The 25,061-nt window shown below is 43.7% G+C and overlaps 1 protein-coding gene across 2 annotated transcripts in view; it reads left to right on the forward strand.

Annotated features, from left to right (window-relative positions):
• Nucleotides 1-25,061, forward strand: part of LOC121112823 (adhesion G protein-coupled receptor B1) — a 163,371-nt gene that overhangs the window by 52,918 nt on the left and 85,392 nt on the right. For both annotated transcript variants that reach the window (XM_040695018.2, XM_040695022.2), the window contains exon 2: nt 24,055-24,975. In XM_040695018.2, the coding sequence (XP_040550952.1) occupies nt 24,228-24,975 (748 nt within the window). In that variant the 5' untranslated portion in view covers nt 24,055-24,227. The remainder of the gene's footprint in view (nt 1-24,054; nt 24,976-25,061) is intronic.

Genomic DNA, 25,061 nt, shown 5'->3' on the forward strand with positions numbered 1-25,061 from the left:
TGACTGTTAGAGAGAGTTAAAGCCCTTCATAACTTTATCAAGGGGCTGACAGATAAGTCTTAGCAGAATGCAGATGTCTCATCCTGGAACAGAGGGACATAAGCTATAGCTGTTTTCCTACAGAAGAGTTTATTTTGCCCCTCTCTTGCACACATACAGCTTTTAACAGTCTTTTAAATCTCCAAGCCATCATACCACCTCTCTCTCCCACCTGCTTTCTTCTGTCTGTATTTCTGTCTTCACCTCTATCATACTGGGAAGAGGCAATATCGACTGCAGTATTCATTTCTAGAAAGAAGGATCAGTATAAAAAGATGATGTAAGCAAATGAAATGTAACTGGCTGAATAGGTAAAAGGAATAGAGGAGCTCTTGTCCTTGACTCCAGCAGTACCCAGAGATCCTGAGAGATATTTTGACGAGATATTTTGACTCTTTTGCACTGAGTTTATCAATGTACAGTGCAGCTGTCTATCAGTATACCCAAAAGTTGGCAGGTGAGGAAATTGGGTGGATACTGAAAGACATACATGGGAGAGACTCCTGTAATGCATCTGTAACAGCAGTTCTAGATTCTCAACAGGAGAAAGGGGACAAAAACATGAGCTCTGCCTAAACAGTGTCTCCTATTGGCACTGCTGTTAACAGTATTATTAAAATTTTTTGATAGAACAGATCTCATTTGAGATCTCTAATGAGCTCATGAGCTCAAAGATTGGATTAGGATACTACTGATGAGATGATGAGGATGAATTAAACAAATAAATAAATAAACAAACAAATAGAAATAATTAAAAAAAAACAGGATTATTTTCATTCTGTAGAAGACTACAACAAAGGGAGATGTGAGACTAGTTTGCCTGGTGTGGGATGTGGGAGTATCAAGGGAATTGTGACAGAGGAAACAAATGTAGTTTTCTGAACATACAAGACAAGAAATTGTTAGCTTAGATTCCAGTGGGGGAAATCTAAGTTAGATGTGGCAGAGCTTTTCCTAGAGAGACAGGCAATGAAAATGGTCTGATAGAGTGGAGAGGCTTCTAAGAAGAGATTGGAAGTGTCATTGCTCAGGCACACTTTGTGTAAGTGACACAATAATAGAATCATAGAATATCCAGAATTGGAAGAGACTCATAAGGAGTCCAAATTAAAAGGTAGGAAGATGGAGCTGGTCTCTCCCTACACTGTTATCTATGGTTCAATGTTATTCCTCTAATTCTGTTTTCTATAAGGACCTGGTAAGTTTGTTTTGAACTCTCTAGTTCACAGAATTACATACCTACATTATACGTGCTTCCCTCACTGCCAGAGCAAAGTAGCTTACTTTGGTCATTCAGTGAGGATAATTCCACAAGAAATGGGTTGCCATTTACAGGTGCTTTTTCCCAGCATCACACAGTTTTTGGAAAGAGTTTTAAACACAATGCGAAAAAAGAACCCCCTTGAATAAGGTATCGAACAAGCATTTTTTGAGAGTAAATTCCAGGTGTTGATTGGTTATTGATTTTCAGAGAGCAAGCGATTACCTCAGATAGCCCCTTGCTTGTCCTGGGTTCTACTGAGGGAAGAAAAATCTAATAAAAGTGAATCTTTGGTGAGGGCTGTTGATATGGGCTGTAATTGGTCTTCATCATCAGTTGATCGACCGGTTTGTTAGATCATTAATCGCCCTTAGCTTTGATCTGGGCCATTAACTAACAAACTTGTCTTTAGCTGTTGGAAAATGACCAACTCTTTCTTAGTATTATTGTACTGAGCATCCAGGGCTGTTAAATCCCAGAAGATGTGAGGCAGGACTCTCCAGAACAATTTGCTTGGTCCATTGGTGCTGGAATGAGCATCATTCCAGTCTGTTTCTTTTACAGGGGTCAACAGCTATCTGGGATACAGAGGCATGTTGGGTTTTGGGTTTTTGTTTGTTTGTTTGTTTAGGTTTTTTTGTTGTTGTTTGTTTGTTTGTTTTAGTTTTTTTCTTTCCTTGAATTCCCAAAGAAAGGTACTGACTCACACTCACTGTAAGAAAGGAAACTTTCTTTCTCTCATACCTTGTTAAAAAATAATGGGTTAGTTGGAAATGACTTGGCTTCATTTATATGCTAGAGCTTTCCTGTTATGTTAGTAGATCTTTGCTTGGAAGCTTATCTTAACATCTGCAAAAGCTGTAGGACTGAAAGCTGTGGAGATTGGAATACACAGTATAAGCTGGACTTCATCCATCCTCCTTCAGTGGTGTCTCTCAGGCCAAATCTCAGATGGCAGAGGAGACGTCCCTCAGTTTCACTGAAGAACATTAGCAGTAGGGTTGTTAGTACTCATTCACCTGGAGTTCCTGAAGTATGAGCATCAACTTGGTGAGAAATTGAGGAATGACTACAAAATCCATCAAGCAGCCATGAAATGGAATTTTCCTTTTTTTATGACTCTCATGAGTGATTCTAACAGAAACCCTTGATCCAAATAGGAATCAAGCCAAGCCTGTAGAAATGAAACTCCCCATTTTTAATTCTGACTTCCCTTGAACCAAATTCCCACTGTGGCACTTCTCCAGCATGCCAAGAGCTTGAGCTGTTCTATCTCAGATTTCCAAGGAAAGCAGATCAAGATGTAAACTGGTTCTCCCAGAAGAAAAACTGCATCATTCCAGTGCTGCAACAACATCTTGTTCTTTCTGGCAAAGATTGGTTCTTGGGAAGAAACTAGCCAACAGGCAAAACCAAATGAAATTAATGCAAAGTCCAAGTATTAAACAGAAGTGGTAGAACTGTTTCATTTTACAAACACTATTGATGGTAAATTCTGTCCCAGTGCAAGACCCAGGAATTCATTTCCATCATCACACTGGACCCTCTGTTCTTTCCTCACCAGGATTTCAATCATGTCAACTTCTTACTGCTGGCAAGGGAAAATGGAAAGGAAGAATACATCATTTTTAGAGTCTATGTCTCTCAGACAAATTGTGACCCTCAAGTCATGTTATTATGAAATCCTTAATAATGATAGTAACAACAACTAGGAAGGCAGGGAGGACTTATGTCTGCATGCAGCAGATGCTGCAACATGATTTCTTTCTGCAGAGCATCATTTGTGCTAATGCATCCCAGAGAAGCTTCATATCTGATTATGGCCTGTGCAGAGAAATGCAAGAAAGCTCCCTGGAAGATAACTGCTTGGGGCTGTAGTCTTTCAGAGTTCATCAGCTAAGCAATGAGTCGATGCAGATCTGTAGTTCAACTGGGAGTCTTAGAATCATAGGATGGTGTGGGCTGGAAGGGACATTTAAGATCTAGTTCCAATCCCCTGCTATAGGCAGGGACACCTCCCACTAGATTGAGTTGTTCAAAGCCCCATTCAGCCTGGCCTTGAATGCATACAGGGAGGGGACACTCAAAACCTCATTGGGCAACCTGTTCCAGTGTCTCACCACCCTCACAGTAAATAGTTTCTTTCTAATATCTAGTCTAAATCTACCCTCTTCCAATTTAAAGCCATTTCTCCTTATCCTGTTGATGACTTTTTTCTCTGATTTCTTTCCCCAGTTCTGGGAAGAGAGTTGGAGTCCTTTAAATAAGGAGGTTTCGTCACAGATCACCACTGGATCACCTTTAATATCATAAGGAATTCAGGGATGTCTCAATAACAGTAATCTCAGCTCAAGAGAAATTTCAAACTGGGAGTCTTGGAGATATCTGGCCATTAGGAAGAGTTGACATCTCTCCCTTGGGAATCAAATTTGCTATAATGTTTGTACTTGACTATCCACACTCCTGGAAAAACACCTACTCACTGCAGAGTGACACCTCAAGGCCTTTGGGTATATGCAGGATGTTGATCCTCCTTATTAACCATATGTCAAGAAGAAAGAATTCTCACTAATATTTCTTAATGAACCTATTCTCCATCACTTCTTCAAGTCCTTAATAGAATCATAGGACGGGCTGAGTTGGAAGAGACTTTAAATCTAGTTCCAGAGACCTTCTGCCAAGGGCAGGGTTGCCACCTACTAGATCAGACTCCGAATAGATTCACCTTATGATCTTTCCCTCCCAGATATCGCCTCCGGATTCTTTTGTCTCTACCTTCTGTCTACACTCTTGCCAAATCTTCTTTATGCCACCAGCTAGGATTTGATTTCCTATTCCTTTGGTTGCATTCAGCATATACCATGACCTGGCTGCATAAACAAACCTCAGAGATCCATCCTTTCAGATCTTCATTCACACAAGGGTAGCATTAAGATTCTTAATATGTAGCATTTCCTCTTTTTCAGGTACCATGTCCCTGAAATGTTTTTTGTTTTTTTTTCATTTCTGGAGATAGGTCAGTAAGTACTGATTTTAACAGAGTTATATGTCATTCTTCGTTACACAAAGATTCACTGACAATAGAATATGGTGTATCTGTTTAACTGCATTTTCCTGTGTACACACATGGGTTTGTGCAGCCATGAATCCCAAGGGTATTAAAGGATCCAAACTCTTTTTAGCTGATAATTTATTGAAGCAGCATCTTAGCATAATGTCATGCCTTGTACAGTTATTGGTTCTGGCAAGGTTTTCTTTGTAACAGCTTGATCTGCTTTCTATTGAACAAGAATGGAATTGACTGTAGGACACCAGTGTGTTTTCTAAGAGCACAGTCTCACATTCTGAGTATCCCACAGCACTCAATAAAGTAATGAGTTAGACTGGCAACACAGCATTTGTGGAAGGAAACAACTGTCAGCTCAGATAGGCTTACGCATTACACATTTAGGAATTATTATCTTATTTCTATTTTCTTCATCTGTCAGTGCTATACATCTATCTGTGCCTTTTTGTGATGAGATGCCATAGGAGTGTAGCCCTCTCTGAACAGAATTTCCACCAGAGATGAGCAGTAGGATCCTGCCTCTGCTGTTTTCCCCGCAGGATGCAAGTCAGCTTTCCTCCCTCCCCACTTTTCCTAGTGCTGCAATGCAGTGTCAGCGTTGGTTGCAAGCCCAAACCCTAGCACAGACTCTGACTCTCCTGGCTCTGGGGAGAAGCCTGAAAACATTTGGCCCCTCTCTCATAGCTGCTGCAGTCAGACTGCATGCTCGGGGAGAGAAGGCAGAGCTGGAGCTGCAGGGCAGGTTAAGGGCTCATTTGCTTTACATGTCCATAGAGCTTCTGAAGAGCCAGGTGAGAAAGTCAAATCAGCAGAAGCAGTGTTGTGCTGGGCTCCCTGTCAATGTAACTTGTGTTGTTTGTTGGAATGAAAGAATAAATCTTTCTGTGGCTGCACTTATGCCTTGCAGTTGAGAGACAACCTGTATTTTTCTGGAGGGCACGGCATCTCCCACCCTGAGCTTTTGCTTGACATGAAATTAGCTCAAGTTTTTAAAAAAGGAATTCAAATAGAGATGCCTAACTTGAATACCTCTGCAGTGGCAGGCTGCAGTCCATCACCCTGATCTCATTGTCCATGCTGCTGTGTTAGTCTCAGGTTTCCTCAGCACACTGCAATAATTCACAAATCATTCCCAGATCTTGAGGCAACCCAGTGGCTCCAGATTGAGAATCTTGTCCGTGGTCTGAACAGCTGTGTGGTTTACTACACAGTGTGTCCAAAGATCACGCTGCATTTATCAGACGTAGTATCTCACCAGAGATCTTTCCTGAACTTTGGGATCAGAGGATCACAAAATCACTATGACTGGAAAAGAGCACTAAGATTGTCCTGATCTAAGCTCCTTGGCTCAACCCAACCATGGCCTCTCACCTTGCACCTCTCTCCCTGCTGTTCACTCAGGGAGATGGGTAGTCTGAAGGCTTGGTGGGGCTTTCAGAGCACAAGAACTAATTTACACCCATGTTAATGAGGTCAATCAACTATGGAGATAGTGCTAAGAGCAGATACTTATGAGAAGAGTAGAGCAACAAGGAGTAAGCATAAAGTAGAATAATAGAATCATTAAGGTTAGAGAAGATCACTAAGATTATCTAGTCCAACCTTTGATCCAGCACCATCATGCCCGCTCAACCATGTCACTCAGTGCCACATCTACCCTTTCCTTGAAAACCACCAGGAACAGTGACTCCACAATTTCCCTGGAGGCCTATTTCAACACCTGACCACCTTTTCTGAGAAGAAACTTCTCCTAATATCCAACCTGGACCTCCCTTGAAGGTAATCACAACCTTGGTACTCCTTACTTCTAGAATTCACTGAAATGAGGTATCTTCTATTTTCATTTTTCTTTTTTCTTTTTCTTTTTTTCTTCCCCAAGATGGAAGCTGCCTGAGCAAACATATTCTGTAGCCATTGAAAAATTCATCCCCTGTGAATCTGTTTATTGCTACTGGAGCCCACCAGAACATTTGGCCTCTAGAGCATGCCATGGGAATGAGTCACAGTGTTTAACTGTTATAAGCTGTTATAGTCAGTTCAGGATGTGTCTCCAACCCAAATTTCCTCTCCTATTACTTTGTTGCAGATATGAGGGTGGTGAGACACTGTACAGGTTGTCCAGAGAAGCTGTGGATGCCCCATCCTTGGAGGTGCTCAAGTCTAGGAGCCCTGGACAACCCGATCCAGTGGCTGGCAATGCTGCCCATGGCAGAGGGGTTAGAACTAGATGATCTTTAAGGTCCTATCCAACCTAAGCCATTCTATGATTCTGTGATGTAATAAAAGCCCATGAAAACTCCATGGTCAACCGTATTTCAGCTGGGACTAAGTAGCTGCCCTCGTGCAAGTAATGAACAAGAAACTGAAGAGTACATGAGAAATTGTATAACATGTTTTGACCACTGACCTATACAAGAGATGAACTCGGGAGAGAAAATTCCATTATTTCATGTAAACATTAAGACAAAAATAGAAAAATCAAAGGTAAAGGAGTTCTGTTTAAATGCTTGTTGCCATAGCTACTGTATCATCCAGAGTATCCAGGAGGCACACAGGATTTCATTCGCTTCCCAACTTTTTCATCAATTATTTATTTATTTAACGAATAGGAAATAAGAGAGGAAATGGAGGAAGGCAAAGTACTAATTGCTCTTCCTGATGAATTAACCACAAAAATGCTTTGAGGCTACTGCTAATCATTTGCAAGACCTATCCTTATTGTTTGTGAGACAAATACCTCTACTGTCTTTAGGGAGCCGAGCAAGATCTTCCATTATCACTGACTTCAGAAGGACCCAGAGGTGGTCATAGCATTGCATACTGAGTAAGGGGGGGATCAACACAAATAACTTACTCATTCTCTCTGGGTAGGCAACTCCCCTGAATCAAGTGGGATTTGGGGGAAAGAATGAAGAATTAGATAGAATAATAATCACTTTTCACTTGAAAGACACATAATATTTTCAAATAGAGAGGAAGGTTGATTCCTTAAAAGCTGGCAGAAGATGCTAAACTGAGGACGAGGACACATTTTCTGGCATTACATCTTTCTATTCAGTCTCTGTTTCAGATTTTTTGAGTGGCAGTAACTTGGAGATGCCAGAGACATGAAGTGCATCTCATCAATGTTACTCTTTACAGTTAATTTTCCAACACCAGCTCAGGTTTAGGCTTCAATTAATAAATCAATGATGAACCCACTTCTCTTGGGAGGCCATATAATGCTACACAATAATATAATCTTTTAAAATTATGAGAACAGTGTCTCCCTAATCTCATTGTTATTGGCCAAGCCAAATAATAGAAAAAAAAAAAGTGTAATTACAGTGGAATTATATTGCAATTAAAATATAATTACACTGCACTCATTTTTCTGCTCAATCAATAATTATTTCTGTTGATGTAATAAGAACATTAACAGCATGAATGAATAGTTTGTTAGCTCTTTTGTATCCTCTTGCCTCCTTAATTGAATATATACCACTGCAATGTTATTTACAGTATTTATTCTCAGCAACACTGCAAACTCTTCAGTGACTTATTTTGCAAGACATGAGGATGTGTGCATATGTGTGCATGTATGTGTAAAACATTACTACATGTAATATGTCCTATAATTATCAATTATATTATTATATTATCAGACAATTATATTGCAATAATAATATATATTGTAACGGAGTATAATTATATTACATTTGTATTTGTGGTATTAAAGTGTGTCAGAGAACATACTTATCATAATTACACTGCAATTGCTCTTTAACAAGAGTGGAGTTACAGTCATCATATTATGAAATATGACAGTGTTATCATTACGCATTATTTGTATTAAAGTACAGCTTAGAGGGCTTTTTAATTGGGATCTACTTAAGAAGATAGCGGTCTTCCACTGGTAGGTAAGAGACCTAGAGAAAGCACTTATAAGGGATTCCAGCTCAACAATATTTTCAGAACATGGCTTGGCATCTGGAACTTTATTTTGAGGTCCAGCTTCTGTATTCCCATAAAATGTCCTCACTGAACAGTGTTATTAATGAAAATTTCTGCTTTCTGGCACAGGGGTAGTACTGAGTAACATATATGCCTATGGAAGCTTGTCTGCTGGTGCAGGACAAAGTGAAACATCAAGATCTTTGGATTAGAGTGGTTTTTCTGAAATCTTGCCCTGCTTCAGATACTTGTTCCTTTCTGTGGACAGCTCCAGGAACCTAGAGTGGCTGATTCAGACTTGTACCTCAGTGTTAAATGTGTAATCTAAGGATAGTTCAAGCTAATGTTTTATAGGTATCTTCCAGATGGTCCTATAAAACATTTCCTTAAATAGGCTTCAGATACAGTGCACAGATTTTAGAGGACCTCTTTCTATATTCTAGCTTAACCCACAGGTTATACTGGCACCATTTATCTTCTCTTTCTGGACCCAAGATCTTTCTGAGTCATAGAATCACAGAATGGCTTAGGTTGGAAGGGATCTTAAAGATCGTCTAGTTCCAACCTCCCTGCCATGGGCAGGGTTGCCAGGGGTCAGGCTGCCCCGGGCCCATCTAACCTGGCCTTGAACACCTTCAGAGATGGGGCATCTACAACTTATTTGGGCAACATATTTAAGTGCCTTACCATCTTCCGAGTAAAAAATTTCTTCCTAGCATCTAACTTAAATTTCTCCTCCTTTACTTCAAAGTCATTTCCCCCTTGTCCTGTCAGTATCAGACCATGTAAAAGGTCAATCTCCTTCCTGCTTTTAACTCCCTTCAAGTACAGGAAGACCCCAATTAAGTCTCCCCTTCTTGGGGAAGAGCCTTCTCTTCACCAAGAAAGACAACCCTGGGATTCTCCCCTGGGACATTCCTTAGCTTGGTAAAACTATATTGCAGTTGCAGTGAGGACGTTAAGTGAGGAAGCAGGAAGGCAAACACATCTGCTCCACCAATACAGCACATGGAAGGGGAGGGACAAAGTCACGGCATGCTGCAACTTCACCTCCCAGAGTGTATGTCAAAGTCCTGTGCCTTTTGTCAGATTTGACTATTAGACTTTCAACTCAGAGGGAGATGAGTTTGGAGATCTTGATGCTCCAAACAAAATTTCCTCTGCAAGATCAGAAAAACATAGAATATCCCAAGCTGGGTGAAACCTATAAGGATCATTGAGTCTACCTCCTGGCTGCACATATGACCACCCAAAATTAAAACCCTATGTCTGAAACCAGGATATGTTTGGCAAAATCTGGTTACTGCTTAATGGAGCCAACCTTCTTTGATCTATACAACTCTTCAGCTGCCTTAACAAACCAATGCCAAAGAGTCTGAGATTGAAGCAATCATTCCTGATCTCATTAGCAGTCAGGCTTGAAGATGTGTGGGCTTTACTCAGGACAAAATGTAGAGGTCTCTCGCTGAATTGACATTGTCACTGTAGTTTATTCTCCAAATTAAAATCTTAACTTTGTGAGGGATGCATGTACTGTTATGGCTTAATCTGCCAAAGGCAGAAACAAACAACCTGAACAAACATTTCCTTTCTGCAGTATTTATGATTCACCAAAACAATTGCTCTTGGCAATTGTGCAAAGCAGGAACTTCATTTCAGTAAAAATTAGTTGGACAAATATACTGCAATGTAGGCTTGGACAAGAATGTGTCTGAGTGTGTGGGCTTCTTATAGGATATTCAAGGAGCTCCAAGCAGAGGAGGATGAATCAGGATGAATGAGCAAGAGAAAAATCAAGAAGATGCATAAAGGAGATCTTTACAGCTGCATGAAAACAATATATAGGCATTGAACACAGGAATAAAGAGACGGATTCCTGGCCCCGCTGACGTCAGTGAGGCTTCTTGGATTCAGTGAATAACTTTGGATTTATAATTAGTCAGATGGTACTTATTTCCTAAGAAAATAGCTACTAACTATACAAGTAGGTTCCCACACTGCTGGAGTTCAATCTCTACATCCAACTGAATATCGGAGGCCTTCTCCTGAGACATTCTGGTCTCAACATATTAACTGCAGAGTTGCTGAGCATTTTCATGTTAAATTCTTTCTTCTTTTCATGTCCTGCATCAATAGTTTCGCCAATTATAAATCTTTAAGTATTTTTCTGCTTCATCTTCCTTATTTTTTTAACCAGCTTTCTAAGATTTTTCGAGTCCTCCTTTCCACCATGCTGTCTGCCCTTATCAGAGGGCTAGGACACTTCTCCCGTTTGCTTTTCTGGACTCTCATTTCACCCTGATTCTTTCTGAACCTGAAAAGTGAAGCATCGTTCCTACTATGTTTTTTTAAAATTTATATTTTTGATAGGTTGTTTTTTTTTTTTTTAATATGAGTTTCAAATCTATCAGAATTCCTCAATCATAATTTTGAGAAGTGTTAATGTTGTTTTACATGAGCATTTGCCTCCTTATCCATTCTGCCAACTGGCGGACAAAAATTTACCTTATAGAGGGTCTGTCAGCAAAGACAACCAGTCATTCCCGTTTCCAGTTTCCACTGGGCTGAGGTTAGCTTTGTAACATTTTGATGGAAATGAAACTGATGCTTAGTATCTTGCAATAACACAGTTACCCTCATGTCGTATTCCTGCTTTTCATTTTTTGTTAGTGGTATAAACTGCTGTTTCTGAGCTTGTTTAGGAGGTTACAATGATCTGTGGTTGGACCTCCAAATTCAGTGGCCTTTCTCTTAAGCTGGATGTCCTGGGAAAAGTTCTCACAGAGCTGTATTCAGTCAAAGTTTCCTTGATCATACATTTCCAATTAAGTTCACAAGGTTCATATAGCTCCATTTTCTTGAAGAAACTTTGTTGTAAAATATGCTGTAAAATTTCCTGCTGGCTCATACGTTTATTACCTGAGTTACACAACATGCTGCACGATTCCCAGAAAGGCAAGGACTGTAGAAGAACAATGCAATAGTATTAAATGTTTACCACAATCCATGTCCAGTATTGCTATGCTTTCCCAGCAGCAGGTAAAATGGCAAGAGAACAAGTAAGAATTTCACCCAGTGCTGTTAGGAGTGAGTGGGTGGACAGGACCATTTTCACCAGGGCCCCTCTGACTAGCATGGACCTGAAACAGTGCCGTTTCTGCTCAAAATAGCATGCCACAGGCAGAGACATTTTGTTTTTCTTAAAAGCAAACAGAGTTGCTAAGAAACGAATATTGCAGAGACGGAAATCCACAAAAGGTTTGACAGTTGCTGAGTGGTGCATGTGAGATTGTCTTAGCAAACATGGCCACACAAATAGCAGAGAGGAATCGGCTGATTCCCTATCTAGGTATGGTCCTTCCAGCAAGAAGCCCATCAGTCACTTCTCACATCTTTGCCTCCATCAGACATACTGCTGATGGTAATTGACAAACCAGAGGTGTAAGAGGGGCATGGCTCAAAAAAGTGAGAGGATTTGCTAAGTTGGGAAAACAGAGTAGATAGAAGACTTTGAAGGATATGATCTCCAGTATTCCTGTCTGTCAAAGGTGGGAGCAGTGGATAAGATTAGTGAGTGCTTACAGTTCCTTTTATCTTTGCTCCTGAAGGTTCTGATTTTAGAAACCCTTTCTTAATAGGCATTCAAGGCAAGGCTGGATGTTGCTCTAGAAAGCCTGGTCTAGTGGTTGGTGACCCTGCCCATGGCAGGGGGGCTGAAACTAGATGATCACTACAGTCCTTTTCAACCCAGGATATTCTATGCCTCTATGATACTTTCTTGTTGGATCTCCAAGGACAAATGATGGATCTAGGAGCATGCCAAAGCTGGCTATCCTTTATAGTCTGCTTGTTGTGTGCCTCCATGACGACGGCCAGTGACTCTGTTGTTACAAACTTTTCCAGGGAGTAGGAACTCCTCCCTATCTTTCATTCACCGTGGAGTGAGAATTTAACCTCCATTATGTCCCACATCAGGCAATCAAATTTCAGCTGTGTCAATTCCTTATGCTTGCAAAAGAGACCTTACATATCTTTCTAATCAGATGATGAATGACACATGGATGATACCCAGAGATGGCTGCATTTCAGTATGTATGTAAGTGCATGCATGGGGATTCTCTTGAAGGATGATTAGATAACAGTATGGATGGAAAATACTGCAGAAGAATGAGATGTTCAAGGGATAGTATGGTGCTCAATTTAGACCTTGAGAAACGAGAGATGAGCACTACCTGGAATAGCTTAAGAGCCATCTCCACTCCCCAGTGCATTGTTATTGTTAGGTATGTTATTCAGGAGGATAGAATTGGAAAAAATATAATAATATTAAAATAGAAGATAAATGCAAAGCAAACTAACACTGAGCCAATCCGATTAATAAAGGATGCCAGGAGTTGGTGTTAATTTGTGTCTGATTTAAAGTGTCTGGTGGGTGGAGAGAGAACAGCCCACAAGAAGCAGCTGGGCTCCTTTTCCATCCCCCAGCCCTGCTGTTGGTGCAGCATGCTGGGGAAAAGAGGAGCACACAATCACGCAATTCATCTCCTTGCTGTTGCACTTTCCAAAGGCAAAGGACAAGGGAAAGGGGGAGAAGGGGAGAGAAAAAGCTGCAATCCAGTTCTCATGAAAAGTAGCAACGCCAAACGTTATGCTTCCGCTTGCCTAGCCAGGGTCAACCCATCCTACTGTTGCTTACCAGCCCTTTGTGAAATACCATGACAAAAAGGAGGAGTTGAATTGATGCTTTTCCATGTTGTGTTGCTGGGGTCAGGTTGAGTGATGACGAGAGCATTCTAAATCAGCCAGGGTGGGCTGGCAGTGTTCACTGTCCCCTTGTGAGGAGACAAAGTTACCAATTTATTTTCATATTTGGAGGAGACAAACTCCATCGTTGACTTCCAGTTGTTGGAGAGGGAGTGAGGGAGAAGAGATGGGTAAGGTCCTTCCTATTACAGTGTCCCTGCTCTGTCTCTTGAGCTCCTAACAGGGGCCTTTTCAGAGTAAGTGCACTGAAATTGTATCTCCAGAAGAAGGGAGCTCTGGCCAAAAGGAGCTTATGTCTGGCTTTTTTAAAGACCCGATGAACGGTGGGAATCATGATTCACGGGTTTCTGATATGGAGCAAGGTCCAGGAAAAAATCTGACTGTCTTGCTTGGAAGCCATGTGAAGATTGTAGAATCATAGAATCATTTGAATTGGAAGAGGCCTTTAAAGGTTATCTAGTCCAACTCCCCTGCAATGAACAGAGACACCTACAGCTAGATCAGATTGCTCAGGGCCCTGTCCAGCCTGACGCTGAATGTCTCCAGGGACAAGACATCCACCACATCTCTAGGCAACCTGTGCCAGGGACTTCATTCAGACCACAGGTAAAGATGGGAGTACTAATAAGCTGGCTGGCTTACCATAATACTGCTCTCCACCACAGGTGAATCCGAACCAATAACAGTGGTACCTGGATTTGCTCCCCACAGAGAGGTCTCTATCACCCTCCACTCTTCTAGTGAAACACTAGTAGACAAACTTTTTGCTATTCATGTCACAGAACAGAATCACAGAATCATTAAGGGTAGAAAAGACCTCTAAGATCATCTAGTCCAACCAGCAACCCATCAATACCATGTTCACTAAACCAAGTCCCTCAGTGCCATATCTCCACAGTTCCTGAATACCTCCAGGGACAGTGACTCCACCACTTCCCTGATCATCCTGTTCCAATTCACCACCATTCCTTCTCAGAAGAAATTTTTCCATGTCCATTCACTCCCTCCCTCTGAGGTTACGCCCCTCCTTGTTAATAAGTGAGGTATTAAATGCAAGCACGAATGCAGGCCCGTGATCGTCTGGACCATTTAATTTATTGCATGCTCCCTGGTGCAGTTTTGGCTCAAGACCGTGCCAAGACACAGTCTGGAAGATGGCTGAGCCAAGGGACTGTCTCCTGCAGGCCTGTGGGATGAGGCCAGTCTGTTTTGCAGAGGAGAGCTGAGGTGTGTGGCTCCAAGCTGTGCCATGCTTGGCTCCAGAGCCAGAGAACAGTCCCTGCTCTCTGTTTAGTTGGGTAGTGTAGACGTAGCCCGTGGAGACAGACAGCAAAAGGGCAAATTAGCATTTAGTTGACATGTGAATTCCTGTTCTTTAGGAACAAAAGAAGGGCCATCTGCTCATTGTGTCTCGCACGAGGCGGGGGGCTTTCACTCATCACCAACCTGAGCTGGATTTCAGCCTATCACAGAATTCTGAGATATGATATACCCTCTTGGTAGTGTCATGGAGACTGAGGATGTCCACCTTGCCCCGCTTGCCAACCTACTTTTGGAGCAAAAAAGGCAGAGATCCATATCTCCTGGCACATTCCTGGAAGGACTGCTTTTCTCTTCTGCAGTTCCTAGCTTACTGAGGCTGATTCCTGGTCTGCACACGTGGGTTTGTCGTTGCAGGTCTGCCGGGGAACACCTGGCTCGTTGCATGCTGAGGTTTCTCTAGACAGGTGCAGGGCTGGAAGCATGAGGAATAGTCTCAAAATCTCTGGGTGAAACTAGAAGCAGAAGAAATGCCTGGATGTGGCTTTGCTGTTGAGGTCTGTTTTAGCAGTGTCTTGGGTAGAAAACTATATCTAAGCCTTGTCAGTTTGCAGTAAACCTCCAACTCCCCTCCAGCTCCTCATTCCAGCCCTGTCTGCCTGTGTCCCCGACCAGGGAGGAAAACCCATACAAAATGAATGAGCACATGAAAATCACAGGCTCTGCTGTCATCTGTGATGAAACACTACCCGAGCCCTTCTCGAAATAAATATAAACCATCCTCCTCCAATCCTTCATCTTAATCAAGGTGGCACGCAGACAGCTAACACCAGCCCCAAACCAGCACAAATCACTCAGTAATGTCCTCCAGCATCTCCTGTGATTAAACAAAACTCAAATTTATTGGGAAGTGCCTTCCAATACCTGCTGTACTTGCCCCTCACCACAAAGCAATCCTTCCTCTCATCTCACTTTCCTAAGGGGCTCCTGGAGAGAAAGACTGAAAATGGGAAAAAAATGTATCTGGTTCATTTATGTAAATTCTGAGCTGCTTTTGGAGAGGCTGATAGATGAGATGCAAGGAATACTCTGGTAACTGTGCTATGATTGCATCCCTTTGCCTGTCTGTGTGCATGCAAGCTTCTTAGGATTTGTGGTAGTGGATCTTAGAAGGCTCAGTAGTTAGCTCAAGCATGGCTATGGGTATTATGCTCCAGAGGGGTTTCATGGAATCATGGTTTATGCCGAGTTAGAAGGTACCCACAAGGATCATTGAGTCCAAATCCTGGCTCCACAAAGGACCACCCAGAATTCAAAGCGTATTTCTGAGAGCATTGTCCAAATGCTCCTTGAACACTGGCAGCTTGGGGCTGTGACCACTACCCCACGGAGCCTGTTTCATGCTCACCAATATCTGGTGAAGAACCTTTTCCTAATATTTAACCTGACCCTCCCCTGATGCAGCTCCATGTTATTCCCTTGGGTTTGGATCATGGCAGAATGCCCTCCCAACCATCTCTCTCCGAAGCAGTGCAATGGCACAATGCAAGGCATAGAATGGGGCCAGGGATTGGACAGGCAACACGGATGAAGCCAATTCAAGTGTTTTCCTCCTCAGTGGGACTTGTGACACTCCATTTGGTGTTAAGTTCTGGGCAGTATTTGTTTAGTAGTGAAGACATACGCCTTGTGGTATAGGAGGCATTGCTATTAACCCTGTACCTCTCTATTATGAACACAAGGAGGGATATTTTGGGAAGGTGCAAAGGTCCATGCAAGTCTATCTGGATACACGAGATAAGACTTTTCCCCCAGCTGTACCTTCTCAACTGCTAGGAAGAAGAGCAGACGCTTCTGGGACTGTTGGTTGCATTCAGACCATCATGTCTAGCAGTGACTGATGGACTTGTCCTCCACAAATTCTCTAATCCGTTTTGGCACTCTTTTATACCTTTAGCCTCCACAGCATCCTGTGGCAATGAGTTCCCCAATTGAATTACAAGCTGTGTGAAAAAGTACTTCCTTTTGTTTGTGTTCAGTCTTTGGGGTCAGTAAGGATGGCTTTTCTGCGTCACGAGGCTTAATGCACTCCTGTTCCCCCTGTCCCTTGGGGACCCTGGAGAGAAGTTGCTCTAGAAATGCACATATTTGTCATTATTTTCTTTTGTAAGTTCAAGTTGCCAACTCCTACTGCTTCAAGGTCATAGCTGGATCCAAAACTTCTGAGACATCAGGTACATTCCTGATTCTCTCCACGTTAAGGGGCTGTGAACAACCTGGAAGAAAGATCCCACGCTCACCTTCTCTGGCTTGGACAATTCTACATTATTTATAACCTTGGGACATTACCGTTCTCCCTCTCTAGTATCTTACCAGAGGACTTTAGAGACCCTTCTTTCAGACAATGTAGGATGAACAGAAATCATTTGTACAGGTAGTACAACCATTTCAAGCTCTCTGCCAAATATAAGAAGGGGGAAGGTGAGGCAAGGGACAGATATGGCTTTAGTTTCCTCAAATAATCAGTATTTTTGGCAATACGCTCTGACACGTGCCTAGGCCCCATATTCTTCCTGCTGAAACATGCAGGAAAACTGCAAATCTGAGCAACACCATCTCATGGTATTTCTGCTTGCACTTTAAATAGACATCCTCAATGGGCATAGGAAACTGAATGCCTAAAATTATAAGCTGAATTCCTGGTGTCAGAAGGGAAAACATTCTCAGTCCACTTTTAACCGCTGAGACTGCAGCATTCAAAAAGCTGAGCATGGTGTACAGGCATAATTACTGTAGAAAATTGAGTCCTTATGTAGACTTCCCTTCTCTACCCAGATGCTGCCTGGAGAATCTATCACCATCACTGGGGTAGTGTCAACATTGCCAGATGGGGAAACTGAGGCATGGACATGGAGGGAGAGAACAAAGCCATAGAAGTTAGCAGAAGAGGTCATATTAAAACCGTGCGTTCTGGGTTAGGATCTTCCAACCCAAGACATACTATGATTCTATACATCCAAGGCTTTTATCTGGCCCTAAGTTGTGATCACCCCCCACTGTTGATTACACCCATCCATGTCAGGATCTGGAGTATGCCGAAGTGGAAATCACCAGCACTTGAACTACTGCAGATCCTAGGCTGGACATGATGGCAAAAGCAGATAATTGGATTTTCATCCTATTTCCCTTCCCTTCCCTTTCCTCAAGCTGCTATGGAATAGGTGATGATCACACTCCAGTGGGTTTTCAGTCCAGGGAATGTCCATAGGCCAAACAGGAATGGAGCTCTAGATGGTCTGTCCAAGGCAATAGTATTTTTCTTTACCCTGCTTTTTTTAGGTGTGAATCTTTGGCTGTCTCTGCACCTCACACCACAAGACAACCAGCACTGGCCCATGGTCACTTGCACATCTCAGGACAGTTCCTGGCATGGTTTAGACCCCAGCCAACAAGTACCACCCCAACAGGCACAGCTCAGGAGACAGCATTAGGCACTGTGGCAAAGCTGTTCTGCTTTGGGAGACAATTTAGCTATAGGGACATGAGCTTTATCCTGAACATCCAGACCCCTCTAACCAGCCCCAAACCCCGGGGGCTCCCATTTAGCTCACCAGCTAATGACAACGCTTTTATCCTCCTGCTGGCTTTCCAATCAATCATATTGCAGTTCCCAGCACAAATGAATGGAGAGGGAAGTGGTGTGGCTCCTGCTTGCTTTCTGTCACTCAAGATGATGACCTTGCCCTCAGAGGACCTCTTGTGTAACTTTCATACTGAGAAATGGAGGGAAAAAATGCCTGAAAGGGCTGGTTGTGGAGTATTTATGGGAAGAAATAAGGAAAGAGGAGATCTATAGAATTTGCGAGGATAATCTTGGGGGTATCTAGCAGGGTGCTACTCAGTGGGAGATACCACTGATGGTGATGAACAGGAGTTGGGGAAGACAAGGGATGCGAGTGATGCTGGCATGGAGGAACCACACATCTCACTGGGATCAGGAGAGCTGTGCTTTCCCTTGGGAGTGAGGAGATGCCCAGGAGCAGTATAGCACAACCACTACTCTAAATCCACTGCGTCTTACCACAGGGGCATAATTCTGCTCTTCTAATGGAAAATTAGATATGTAGTTCTGATGATCTGCAACAGATGCCTTCTGTCAAGAAGCCCATAGACTCCTTGACCTTGCTATGCACTGGCATCCAACCTATCCCTACACCATGGGATCTTTGGGAAATTCCAAGTCCTGATTTATATTCCCATCAGGCTATGCCAATAATATTACATTCTATTTGAGGAATGCCGAGGACAAACAGCTGCAGCTCCAGCTGAGGTGATGTTTAAAAGATGCCAAATGCACACACGACAGCTGTCTGAGGCTGCGTTGGACCAACAGAAGGTGCTGCAGAGCCTTGGGCTCTATTCCCTTGGGCAGCCACATCTGGAAGCAGATGGAGAACATCTGGCCCTCTTTGTCTGCCAGTTTTTCTCTACAGAAATGTGTTTCAGGGTCTGAGATTTTAGGGTCCTATCTTGTTGCTCAGGTGTCTGTTGATCCCATTCACTGAAAAAGAAAAACAAAGAAGCAGAGCTAGGAACTGGGCCTGACTCTCATCTCTGCCTGAGAGTTTTAACCATTGATCCATCTTTAGTTAGTGTGCTCTGAAGAAGACAGTTCTATTTTCAGGATTGTTAATATAAGATCAGGATGTCCTCACAAGCAATTCCCTATCATGGCATCAAATATTTTCCACCCTACTCACACTGTTCTTGCAGGCTGTTCCACATCTTTTGGAGTCTACTTCCAAAGTGTGCAATTTTCCAGGATGGATTTGCAAGTAATTGGGATGAAGGACGCTTGGTGTACACAAGCATGATGTATTAGTAGAGCTGGGAGGTGAGAATCTGCACTCAGGAGACTGAGATGGATGGAGGCAGTGGACACTGTGTTGGTCTCTGCAGTGGCAGAGCAAATGTACTAGGTCATGAGGGATCCTTGCAGAAGAACAAAACAGCAGCAGAGGAACAGGGCTGGACTCTTGTTGATCTGACCCTTGCCTGCTTCCCAAAAGGGTTTTGTCCATGTCTAGCTCGCAGGATTTGGACCAGATCCTGACGCATGCAGCTGCAGAAGTACCACGAGGGAAATGTGTTGGTTTAGCATCCTTTCCATGATATGTCCCTGAAATCCCTCTGAAGTGGCAGGTTGAGACCTAAGGGATTTCCCTTCCTGAAATACCCACCAGCCCATCTTTTTGCCTTCTTTAGGTGCTGATTTCCACCGGTTTCTGCTTTGCCAAAAAAATCTTCATAGATAAACTCTTTTTGGAAAGGGTGAGAGTAAAAGAACTCCTTGTAGAAGACAGAAGAAAAGGAAAACAGATCATTAAAAATAAGCAAAAAGTCTGATTCTAAGCATTAGAAGAGAGGCTGGTCCAAGCCCCATCTCTCTCTAGGTACTGGGAAGAGCAGTCAGGGCTGAGCCCTCCTTGACTTCCCCATGCACCGTCAGAGTGACAGATGCTGTGTTATTTCTCCAGGCACTTCCACTGTGCTTTCCTTGTTTGCCTCGGTAGCAAGAAGAAAAATTCCAAGTGGTTGCAGCTTTTTTTGTTTGTTTGTTTGTTTCTTCTGCTAGCAGTGAGTAAGGACAGAGAGTATTCATATCCCATGTTTTCTCACAGTAACAAGGGACTGAGCTTTGCAGGGCCAGGCAGCTTTCTGCCTTGGGAAAAGGGATATTTTGTTTGATATCGAGGCATTCTTTTTTTATGGGAAGCCCCAGGAACAGAGGATTAGCTTGATGACAGTGGCTTTCACCCTGCTGGGATGTCAGTAGTGTGGCAAGGTCAGGAGAGAGAAAAGCAGAGGGAGGTAAATCTTGGACAATAGCACATTTGAGCACATGGGCAGAGAGAGAGTAGTTGGGATATGGCTGATCAGGGTGTTTGGAGAGGTTCTATGGGCAGTGGTGGAGAAGAATGCCTTCTCTGCTGTCATTGTTCTGCTATTTTTTTTCCATTTTTTTATTTCTATTTTTGATTTTTATTTTTACATGGAGAGGGAGTGTGTGTGTGTGTGTGTGTGTGTGTGTGTGTGTGTGTGTGTGTTTGTGTGCATGTCTAACAGTGCCCTCCATTGGCCGAACTCAGACTGCTGCACTGAAAGTCCCCTGTCACCAGCAACACTGAGAAAGGTGGCTGTTAACGGATCCCGCTGGGCAACTCACAGAGCCTGCAAAGCAGAGAACATTTCAGATCTCATGTGCTTGATAGTCTTCTCCTGCCCGTGCAGAGCTGAGATCACTGTGCTGGGGCACAGCTGAAAAGCTGGGCATGGCAATGTGAAGATCTTCATCTGTGATGTTATAGAATCATCATAGAAACACAGAATGGCCTGGGTTGAAAAGGACCTCAAAGACCATCTAGTTTCAACCCCCCTGCTATGTGCAGGGTTGCCAACCAGTAGACCAGGCTGCTCAGAAACACATCCAGCCTGGCCTTGAATGCCTCTAGGGATGGCGCATCCACAACCTCTTTGGACAACCTGGTCTTGATGGGATGGAGTGAATTGTTATAAGGACTATGCAGGATGGCAGGAAAAAGGTGTAAGCAGAGTCAGGGCAAGCCCCAGTGCCTCCCTGCTCACACTCATCCCCTACAGTTACGGGATCACAGAGTGGCTGAGGTTGGAAGGGACCTCCAGGTCTATGAGGTCCAACCCCTGTTCAAACAGGGATACCTTCAGCAGGGTGCCCAGAACCATGTCCAGATGGATTTTGAAGATCGACAGCCTCTCTGGGTGATCTCTCCAGGACAGATATGGCACGCATATGTGTGCAGGAAGAAAGGGATGTGAGAGTGGAGGGAATCTGCAGCCTTAGCCCCAGATTCATCATTGCTGGGGGACACTGAGGTGCACCACCAAACAGCTCATCGAGGCAAAATTCCCAGGGACCAGTGAATATCGCTTGAGTACTTCAGGTCCTATATGAAATACATGATACAGTCTTTGCCTGGGTTTGTTTAAGTTTCAATGACCTATGTGCTGCTGTATTTCTGACTGTGCTTGGTTCAGTGTGTGCCAGGGTGAGGTGGAAAATGCTCAGCAAGAGGAAGTACAAAAAGACTACTCTGGCTGCTGGATATGATGTGAAGGTGCACAGAACATTTGTAACCCTTTACTTGACCATCCCTAATACATAACACAAGCAAATCAAGAAGTCAGGGTCTTTGGAACCCTTTTCTGTGGGTGTTTGGGATGAAAACTTGTCATTCACCAGGCACATATTCTTGCCCTTTGGTTTGTTCTTGTGAAATACAGGCAAGGGATGTTCCATGGTATTTCACAGTCACCTGCTGTCCTCAAGCCTTTCTCCAGAAAAGGCTTCCCTGCCAGACTCTTCTCCCACTGGAATATGGTTGATATGATGTACAGGCTGGAGCTAAGGAATGGGACAAAACTAATTAAATACTAGCTGTGGCAACTACCATGGGAGTATGGGCCAGTTGACCTATGTGCCATTGATCTGTGATCTTCAGCAGTGGGATAGCCTATCTTTTCATGCTGTTCATATTAACTCCTCAGATGGGGACTGCAGACACTTCTGTATGTCCCTGCTGGGATTTTGCTGGATTAAAGCACAGAAGATTGATCTCTTTGCTAAAATGCAACATCCAAACCACTGCCCATCACTTATTCCCAATGTGTATTGAGCCAAAGATATGGGCACAGAGGGGAAGGGTTGCTTATTCACATTGTCTGCTTTAAGAAAAGATTCTTACTTCAGTAGGAGTCAACTGATGGAGAAAAAAAATGTGTTTATGTTCCTTGTGGTGAAATCTCCCAGACGGGGCTGTATTCAGGAGAAATCAATTCTGAGGCCTAACAACCGTAACATAGCGTCCCATTAACAGGTCTGTTTAGTTAAAGTTTGTTGACTTTTACAGTATTTTTCTCAAAAAGGGGCAAGAGGAGGGTGCATTTTATGTTTTCTGTGTCTTTATTCAGTAACAGGGTTGTGGCTGGCATGAGAAAAATTGAGTTGATAGAAGGCAGGAATCTTGGGCTGAATCCCACATGCTGAAGCCACCATTAGGGACTGGATTTTGGCACAAGCCATCAGCACTCAGTCCTGTCTCATCATCTCGTTGCTATGGAGGCACATGCTGGCTCCTGCAGGTTTCTTCATGAGCAGGACCAGAGGTTAGAACAATTCTGGCTGGCTCATGGGTGTGAAGGTTAGACAGACTTAAGCTATGCACCCACTAACAAACAGCATGAGATGCTCAGGAATTGCCCTAAAGCAAAGGAGCAGTGAAGAAAAGGGTCTCCTTCTCTCTGTTCCCTTTCACTAGGCAAGCATGCTTTGCTCACCAAAGCTGATATTTAAGGCATTCACAGTCATCTGCAGGCAACTCCTCCTGCTAATCATGATGACCTTTCTGGAAATGTATAGGATGTTTGCTTGATGCCTGTGGTTTTCCTTGCAACCACGAGCTGCTTTGCATCCACTGAGCAGGCTGCTGTTCCTGAAATCCAGCCCCCAAGGCTGGCACGGGTGGATGTGCACTGCAGAGTTCCGCAGGCTGCAAAGCACTGATGGGAGCAGGGATGTGACTTCTTAAAAATTTAAGTGCAAACGCATTTGGACTCCACGTTGATTAGTGTCAGGTCTAAAAGACACTCAGGAATCTGCTGGCAGAGGCTGCAGTGATTTGAAGCTCAGCTGAAACCCAGTTTGCAAAGAGTGGAACTGACTTTACAGTTATCTAACCCTTTCCTCCCCAGAAAAAAAAAAAAAAAAAAAAAAAAAAAGGAAAAAAAAAAGGCTTTTACAGAAGAGAGTCAATGCAGAGATAAAACTTCGGTATATATAATCAGGGAACCCAGGAGCAAGGTGGGAGAGGGTAGGATTATGGGTGGCAATGTGGACATGATGGGGATATAAAGAGGATCAGAACTGCTGGCTGTGATGGGAGAAGGGATATATATCTCCCTGCCTCCTTGTACTCAATGCCCCTTTCCATACCCTGAGCACAGATTTCACCCTAATTCCTTCCTGACAGTGGCAGCTTGGTCTCTGATCAATAAGATGCACATCTCAGAGGGCCTGGGTTATTTTTGGGTTGCATCCCAACGTTAGTAGCTAAGAAGCCAGGCTGTTTACACTTAGGCTTTCAATGCAGAGGACCTGAGTGCTTGCTTTGTGGGTTTGTTTTAAGACCACAGAAGTATTCTGAGTTTGGTAGAAGAAACCTTCACAAAGGGGTGGGCGTAAGCCAGGGTGAGTGCCTTTTATGTAAAGAGCTGAAATCTGTCTCCAGACCCCTTCATTTCTCCTATGCTGAGTGCATGGCTCCAAGTCCTCATCTCCTTTCTTTGGGGGGAGGGTTAGAAATCACTGCAAAGGCTTTTCTCAGCTCAGCACGGGCAGTGCATAGTCAGAGGGGACTAGAAAAGGGGGGAACTAGAAAAGTTGTGTTGTCCTCCACTCTGGGTCACACTGTCTTGGCATAGAGACACATCAGGCTGGGACATCTGACAGATGGGGACATCTACAAACCTCACGGTGGCATGGGGCTGAATCTCTACCAGCACTGGGATCAGGGATGCTGCCTGGATTGTCGACCGTGCAAAGGGTTAATAAAAAAATCAAGAACAAATCCCAAATCTCTTCTCTTTCTCTCCCCTCCTCCTTTCCTTCCTTCCCTTTATTTTTTTTTTTTTCCAGGTGTTGTTGATGGCCACAGGAGGGAGCTCAAATCCAGACATGGGAGGATTGGCTTGATTTCGGATCCAGAGCCACTTAAACTCTCACTTTTCCTCTAAGCTGGTCCCTGTTATGTCCAGGATCTGGCACCTGCTTGACATTTACTTTGAGTTCCAGAGGACCAGAGACCTAGGATGAGGAGCATTGGATCTGCCCTGAACCTGCTTTTGGTATCGCCACTCTACTTTGTGTGGACCGTGGTCGCTCTGGACCTGGCACAAACTCCCTGCACCACTTTGGTCCAGGGGAAATTCTTTGGATATTTCTCCTCCTTTGCCGTCTTCCCATTGAACTCCTCACTCTGCTCTTGGATTATCCAGAACCCTGACCCTCGGAGATACACCTTGTACATGAAGATCCTCAAACCTACCGGCATATGTGACCACCAGCACATCCGCACCTACCAATTTGACTCCTTCCTGGAATCCACCCGCACCTACCTGGGCATGGAGAGCTTTGACGACGTGTTGAAGCTCTGTGATGGGTCCACCCGCTATGCTTTCCTCCAGTCTAACAAACAGTTCCTGCAGATGAAGCAGACTGCACCTCCAGGAGTAGAGAACGGACCGGTGCGGTGGAAACCCATCAAGGCTCAGGAGAGAGACTTCTCGGTGGAATACCTCGTGGTGGGCAACAGGAACCCTAGCAAAGCTGCTTGCCAGATGCTCTGCAAGTGGCTGGATGCGTGCTTGGCCATCAGCAGCAGCTCCCACCCGTGTGGCATTATGCAGACTCCGTGCTCTTGCTCAGGAGGGGAGGTCCTAGATCAAGCCAGCGAGATCCTGGGGTTCCCGAAGAAGAAAGAAGATTGTTATAAGGATGGAATTTACTTAGAGAATTGCCTGAGCAGCCCCAAGGACAGCAGTGGAGTGGAGTTCCTGGGTGAGTGAAGGGCAGATGGGGGTGGCTGGGGATGACAGGTTGGTTGGGTTCTCCCCTCTATATCTCACACTGTTTCTACCATGTGT

Source organism: Gallus gallus, chromosome 2 (assembly GCF_016699485.2).
Source record: "Gallus gallus isolate bGalGal1 chromosome 2, bGalGal1.mat.broiler.GRCg7b, whole genome shotgun sequence".
Lineage (NCBI taxonomy): Eukaryota > Metazoa > Chordata > Aves > Galliformes > Phasianidae > Gallus > Gallus gallus.